The sequence below is a fragment of the Babylonia areolata genome, chromosome 20, assembly GCF_041734735.1.
Source record: "Babylonia areolata isolate BAREFJ2019XMU chromosome 20, ASM4173473v1, whole genome shotgun sequence".
NCBI lineage: Eukaryota > Metazoa > Mollusca > Gastropoda > Neogastropoda > Buccinidae > Babylonia > Babylonia areolata.
This window is the reverse complement of record NC_134895.1, coordinates 39206358-39213857: the sequence shown is the minus strand read 5'-3', so window position 1 is coordinate 39213857 and position 7500 is coordinate 39206358. Positions and strand designations below refer to the sequence as shown.

Below are 7500 nucleotides of genomic sequence, written 5' to 3'. Positions count from 1 at the left end.
CACTATCTACTCTACCCTGCACTACCCTACCCTACCTGCACTACTCTGCACTACTCTGCACTACCCTGCACTGCACTACCCTGCACTACCCTTACCTACCTGCACTACCCTACCCTGCACTACCCTGCACTGCACTACCCTGCACTACCCTGCACTGCACTACCCTGCACTACCCTACCCTGCACTATCCTGCACTACCCTGCACTGCGCTACCCTGCTCAACACTACCCTGCACTGCACTACCCTGCACTACACTACCCTGCACTACCCTAACCTACCTGCACTACCATGCACTACCCTACCTTGCACTACCCTGCACTGCACTACCCTGCACAACACTACCCTGCACTGCACTACCCTGCACTGCACTACCCTACCCTACCTGCACTACTCTGCACTGCCCTACCCTGCACTGCACTACTCTGCACTACCCTACCCTGCCCTACCCTGCACTGCACTGCACTACCTATTCTACCCTGCACTACCCTACCATACCTGCACTACCCTGCACTGCACTACCCTGCCCTACCCTTCACAACCCGATCCCAACACTGAACCGCAGTCCTGTCTCAAAGATCGACGCCCCTATCAGCGCTGATGATGACGATGTCGATCACGAAGCCGCCCCCGTCACTGCTGACACCACTGACGTCACACACCCCTCCTCCTCCGACCCTCCGGCAGAGACGTCAGAGAGTGACGTGGTCTACCTCGCGCGCGCCGACTGTCACGTGGCGTTGGAGCCGTCGGGGCTGCTGTTCGTGATGTGCCGACCCATACAGCAGAACGTTTCCCTGGGGAAGGGCGTCAGCATGGTCCGCTCTCAGGTGGACGACAGGGTGGTCCTCAGGGTGCCCGAGGACTGCCACACACAGATAGAGGGGGAGCTTCAGGTGGGTGGTGATGATGATGATGATGGTGATGGTGATGATGGTGATGGTGATAATGATGATGGTGATGGTGATGATGGTGATGGTGATGATGATGGTGATGGTGATGATGGTGATGATGGTGATGGTGATGATGGTGATGGTGATGATGATGATGATGATGGTGATGATGATGATGGTGATGGTGATGGTGATGATGGTGATGGTGATGATGGTGATGGTGATGATGGTGATGATGATGGTGATGATGATGATGATGATGGTGATGATGATGGTGATGATGGTGATGGTGATGATGGTTATGGTGATGATGATGATGATGGTTATGATGATGATGGTGATGATGATGATGGTGATGATGGTGATGATGATGATGATGATGGTGATGATGGTGATGGTGATGGTGATGATCAGGATGATGATGGTGATGGTGATGATGGTGATGGTGATGATGATGGTGATGATGGTGGTGGTGATGATGGTGATCATGATGGTGATGATCATGATGATGATGGTGATGGTGATGATGATGATGGTGATGATGGTGATGATGGTGACGATGGTGATGATGATGACTCAGGGTGCCTGAAGTCTGCCAGGCACAGATACAGGGGGAGCTTCAGGTGGGTGGTGATGGTGATGATGTTGATGGTGGTGGTGATGAAGGAGGAGGAGGAGGAGAAGAAGAAGAAGAAGAAGAAGAAGAAGAAGAAGAATGCAGATATCAGGGGTCTGATATCGTATATAATCATGTACCAGTCCGGCACACTTAGGCTGGGCTGGCTCCACCTTGAAAGCAAAAGTAAAAGTGAAAGTGAAAACGAAAGTGAAAGTGAATTTACTTCGTCTTACCGTGGTCTCAGCTGGAGCCCAGCCCCCCAGTGAAGGAAGAGGAAGCCCTGGTGGCACCCTCTGTCGAGACGCGCTGCGAGTTCGACAGCCAGACAGACTTCATCAAACTGAGGACTGCAGATGGAGGGAAGACTGCCCCTAACCCTGCTGACGACCTTTCAGTCACTGTTGACCTGCCCCTGCCTGAGGGCTTTAATGGGGGCGAACTCAAAGTTTACATCAGGTTAGGGAGTTGTCGCGGTGGTTGTGGTGGTGGTGGTGATGGTGGGCGGGAGCATGGTGTGTGTGTGTGTGTGTGTGTGTGTGTGCGCGCGCGTCCGTGCGCGAGTGAGTGTGTGGGTGGGTGGAGTGTTGGTTATGTAAATGTACGTGTATGTATTCGTCGGGGGATGGGGAGAGAGAGAGAGAGGGAGAGAAAGGTGGGGGGCGGGGGTAAAGAAGGCAGTTTCAAGGGGTTGAAGGGTGATACTGGAGTTTTTGTGAGCGTTTGCGTGGGTGGCCTGGGAGGGGAGAGGGGGAAGGGGGAGGGGCGGGGAAATGAGGGCGGGAGGAGGTGGATGTATGGATAAGATGAGTGTGTGCGTGCGCTCGTGTGTGTGTGTGTGTGTGTGTGTGTGTGTGTGTGTGTGTGTGTGTGTGTGTGTGTGTGCTCTACCCTGCCGCGTATCTATAACATGCTTACTTTTAAAGGAACACAATAATTTGTAGTATTATTTTTCACATTCTGGGAAGATTCTAAAGATTGTGCAGCATACCATTTTCATGCTGAAAGATTTGCCGTTCACTGCTGGAATAATGAATGAACTGATGATACAGAGTTGTCCTTGTGTGTGTGTGTGTGTGTGTGTGTGTGTGTGTGTGTGTGTGTGTGTGTGTGTGTGTGTGACGTACACTTTCAGGACATTTTCTCAAGATGCCATCGTCAGAAGGTATGTCTGAACATAACTTTGAGGTATGTGCATGAAGTGTTGTATTTTGTGCTTCTTGTATTGTGCGTGTGTTTGTGAGTCGAACTTCTTTCAGTTTGATATGCGATAATTTGTGATAACTGTCGCTTGTGTGTGTGTGTGTGTGTGTGTGTGTGTGTGTGTGTGTGTGTGTGTTTAGTGGTGATGGTCGTGGTGGTGATTATGGTGGTTGTGGTGGTGGTGGTGGTGGTGTGTGTATGTATGCGTGTGTGTGTGTGGGGGGGGGGGGGGGGGGGGGGGGGGGGGGGGGGGTAAGAGAAGAGAGAGAGAGAGAGAGAGAGAGTGTGTGTGTGTGTTGTGGTGATGGTGGTGGTGGTGGTGTCTGTGTGTGGGTGTGGGGTTGGGGGTTTGTGTGAATGTGTGTGTGTGTGTGTGTGTGTGTGTGTGTGTGTGTGTGTGTGTGTGTGTGTGTGTGTGTGTGTGTGTGTGTGTGACAGAGAGAGCGTGTGCATCGTATCTATAAAAAGCTTTTCACTTAAGAGATATAGTTATTCGTGTTTGTCAAAAGCTTTTCACTTAAGAGATATAGTTATGTCTTAATTAACTGCTGTAGTTCTGCTGACATAAGATCAATGCTGTTATTAATGAATAGACCATCTGAATCTGACTGACAGATGCTGGTCGCCAGGAATTCTTTCACTGACTGACAGATGCTGGTCGCCAGGAGTTCTTTCACTGACTGACAGATGCTGGTCGCCATGAATTCTTTCACTGACTGACAGATGTTGGTCGCCAGGAGTTCTTTCACTGACTGACAGATGCTGGTCGCCAGGAGTTCTTTCACTGACAGATGCTGGTCGCCAGGAGTTCTTTCACTAAATGACAGATGCTGGTCGCCAGGAGTTCTTTCACTAAATGACAGATGCTGGTCGCCAGGAGTTCTTTCACTGACTGACAGATGCTGGTCGCCAGGAGTTCTTTCACTGACTGACAGATGCTGGTCGCCAGGAGTTCTTTCACTGACTGACAGATGCTGGTCGCCAGGAGTTCTTTCACTGACTGACAGATGCTGGTCGCCAGGAGTTCTTTCACTGACAGATGCTGGTCGCCAGGAGTTCTTCTACTCACAGATGCTGGTCGCCACTTCTTTCACTCACTAAACTGACAGATGCTCGTCACCAGGAGTTCTTTCACTCACTAAACTGACAGATGCTGGTCGCCAGGAGGTCCGAGGTGTCCGTGTCGAGCAGTGACGGGGGCAGCGAGGACAGCCAGAGTGAGAGTGAGGTGGAGGACGAGCTGGAGGCTCAGAAGTGGACCCAGACGATCAACTTCCGTCTGTCGAAAAACGACACGTGCATGCAGGTGCCCGTGAAGCCCAACAAGACGTGAGTCAGGCCCTTCCCCCCCCCCCCCCATCCCCCAACCCACTCCTCCCCCCCTCCTCCCTCCCACGCCCCCCTCATCCCCCCGTCCCCTGCCTCTATCCATCTACCGGTGTCAGGTCCCAGATAGATAGATAATTGTAATGTCATGTCGTGTTGTGCCATGTCATGTTGTCTGGTCAAGTCGTAAAAGCCGTGTTAATCAAGCGTAAACCATGTCATGTCATTCACAGCACAGCACAGCACAGCACAGCAAGTGCAGTGCAGTGCAGTGCAGTGCAGTGCAACACAGTTTAAAACAATGTAGTACAGCTCAGTGCAGTACAGTACAACACTGTACAGTACAGTACACTACAGTACAATTTAGTACAGTTCTTCTTGATGATGATGATGATGATGATGATGATGATGATGCTATTAGTGCTGTGGTTATTGTTGCCGCTGTTGCTGTTGTTGTTGTTGTTGTTGTTGTTGAGGATGCTGCTACTCTTGATGTTTTTTTGTTGCTGTTGTTGTTGTTGTTGTTGCTGTTGCTAATGGTTGTTGTTGTTGTTGCTGTTGCTAATGGTTGTTGTTGTTGTTGTTATTGTTGGTGGTGGTGGTGATGATGGTGTAGTGTTTATTTTATTTTATTTTTTTATTTTTTTGTCTACCTTTTTTTTTTGTCTGTCTTTCAGAATGACGGTGGTGGAGACGAACAAGAAGATAACCGACGAGAAGCTGAAGAAGAATGTGGCCAAGCAGTACAGGAAACGTCGTGACAAGCGTGCCTTGTTCTTTGTTGCTGGGAGACCCTGGTCCGGTGAGTTCCTGTGTGTGTGTGTGTGTGTGTGTGTGTGTGTGTGTGTGTGTGTGTGTGTGTGTGTGTGTGTGTGTGTGTGTGTGTGTGTGTGTGTGTGTGTGTGTGTGTGTGTGTCTGTGTTTGTTTGTTTGTTTGTGTGTGTGTGTGTGTTTGTGTGTGTGTGTGTGTGTGTGTTGTAGTTGTGGTAGTGGTAGTTGTAGTGGTGTGTGTGTATGGGTGTCTGCAGCAGCAGCAGCAGCAGTAGTGGTAGTTGTTGTTGCATTCAATGTTTTGTCTTTCCATTCCAAGTAATCGTCATTGTGGGGCAAATCACAAGAACCGTCAAGTCTCACCAAGACGAGACAAGACAAGACAAGACAAGACGAGACGAGACAAGACAAGGAAAAACCCAGGGCAGGCACATTAAAATGTCACACATACCAAAAAAAGTTAAACAATCGCATACTAGCTAGAATTTAGTCATTCTTGTCTTAATTCTTCTTTCTTCTCTAATTATGCTTGGCAGTTTTATTACATTTATGTATTTACTTGTTTGTTTATTTTATTGAATCTATTTCAGTCTGTGGTAGACTCTCAAGGCCTTGACCTTTGCGTTGGGTTTATGTGTAGGTCAGGCGTTTGCCTCTCTCTCTCTCTCTCTCTCTCTCTCTTTATATATATATCTTTTTTTCAGATTTTAAAGCAGGTGTTGTAGTAGTGTGTCTGGATTAGTTCACACACTTTGACGGCGCCTTGAAACTGTAACTGAACACAGTTACCTGACAGTGATCAGTGATTAGGGTTCGAAGTCCCTCCCCCCCTCCCCCCCACACCCCTCCACCCCCCCCCCCCCGCCCCGCCCCCCGCCCGTGTCGGCAATGTCTTGTCTCCTTGGGAAAGGCATTTTATTCCGATTTTCCTCACTTCAACCCCCCCCCCAGCCCCCCCAGGTGTGAATGGGTTACGTGACTTCGGTTGGGGGAAGGTTAAAACAGACGGAAGGAGAGGATTGGGCACCCCTATCGCCCCCTCCCCCCTCCCCCCTGCCCACCTGACCTCCTCCCCCCAGACCCCCATGCCTTCCCTTGCCGAGCCCTAGACACAATGGATATAAATTCACTGCACCGATGGCCGTAAAAGACTACGGGACCTTCAACCTTTAACCTTTAACCTGAGCGACTGTCTTCGGTGGGGTGGGGGGGTGGGGGGTTCAGGGTGGCGGGAGTGTCTGGAGGTGCTGGTGGTGGTTACCGCCCCTGCCCACCTGTCCAGAGAGCTGGGCCGGTACCTGGCCGACGGCTACTGTCTCTTGCATGTGTCTGGGGAGTTCCTCGTGCCCAAACTCACCGACTTCCGGGTGTCTGTCATGGGGGATGTCTTCGTAGAGGTCGGGGTGAGTTAACTTTTTTTTCTTTTTTCTTTTTTTTAAGATGGAGTTCTTGTGGAGTTTGAGGTGAGTTAACTTTAGAAGAAAAAAAAGGGAAAAAAAATGAAAAAAAGAAAAGAAGAAAGTGACGTCTTTTTGGAGTTTGAGGTGTCAACTTTTTTTTTTTTTAAAGGAGCAAAAAAAGTGGCGTTCTTGTTTGGGGTGAGTTAATTAAAAATAAATAAATAAATAAATAAATAAAATAAAATAAATAAAAAGAGGTGGCGTTCTTTGTGAAGTTTGAGGTGAGTTAACTGTTAAAAAAAAGAAAAGAAAAAAAGGTGGTGTTCTTGTGGAAGTTTGGGAGTGAGTTTTCTTAAAAAGGTGGCGTTCTTGTGGATTTTGAGGTGGGTTAACAACAACAAGAACAAAAAGGTAGAGTTTGAGGTGAGTTAACTTTAAAAAAAAAAAAAAAGGTGGCATTGTTTTGGAGTTTGAGGTGAGTTAACTTAAAAAAACAACAACAAAAAACAAACAAACAAACAAAAAACAGGTGGCGGTCTTGTAGAGTTTGAGTTAACTTTCTTTTTTTTTTAAAGAAAAAAAGGTGGCGTTCCTGTAGACTTTGGGGTGAGTTAACTTTAAGAAAAAAAAAATTCACGTTCTTGTGGAGTTTGAAGTGACTTAACTTCAAAATAAAAAAAAGAAGAAAAGGTGGCGCTCTTGTTGAGTCTTGGGTGAGTTAACTTACAATATGACTGTCTGTGGAGTTTGGCGTGTGTTAATTTTTTTTCAAGAAAAAAAAGGTGGTTTCTTGTGTAGTTTGGGATGAGTTAACTTAAAAAATAAAAGAAAAAAGTGGTTTCTTGAGGAGTTTGGAGTGAGTTAACTTACAATATGACTGACTGTGGAGTTTGGGGGTGAGTTAAAAGAAAGGTGTTCGTCATTGCTGACGTGTTTCTTTGTGGATATTGGGGTGAGTTAGCTAAAAGGAATGTGATATCTTTGTGGAGTTTGGGGTGACTTAACTGAAAGAAATGGAAAAAAAAGAGACGTCTTTGTGGTGTTTGGGGTGAGTTAGCAAAAAAGGTGAGATCTTTGTGGAGTTTTGGTTGAGTTAGCAAAAAAGGTGACGTCTTTGTGGTGTTTGGGGTGAGTTAGCAAAAAAGGTGACGTATTTGTGGAGCTTGGGACGAATTAACTAAAAGAGGTGACGTATTTGTGGAGTCTGGGGTGAGTTAACAAAAAAAGGGTGACGTATTTGTGGAGTCTGGGGTGAGTCAACAAAAAAGTGACGTATTTGTGGAGCTTGGGACGA

The 7500-nt window shown here is 47.7% G+C and overlaps 1 protein-coding gene across 1 annotated transcript in view; it reads left to right on the top strand.

The window, feature by feature from the left end:
• LOC143294975 (uncharacterized) overlaps positions 1 to 7500 on the top strand; it is a 40744-nt gene that overhangs the window by 24177 nt on the left and 9067 nt on the right. The window contains exons 9-14 of the mRNA XM_076606502.1: positions 576 to 893; positions 1754 to 1965; positions 2642 to 2671; positions 3874 to 4038; positions 4713 to 4837; positions 6031 to 6209. Of these exons, the coding sequence (XP_076462617.1) occupies positions 576 to 893; positions 1754 to 1965; positions 2642 to 2671; positions 3874 to 4038; positions 4713 to 4837; positions 6031 to 6209 (1029 nt within the window). The remainder of the gene's footprint in view (positions 1 to 575; positions 894 to 1753; positions 1966 to 2641; positions 2672 to 3873; positions 4039 to 4712; positions 4838 to 6030; positions 6210 to 7500) is intronic.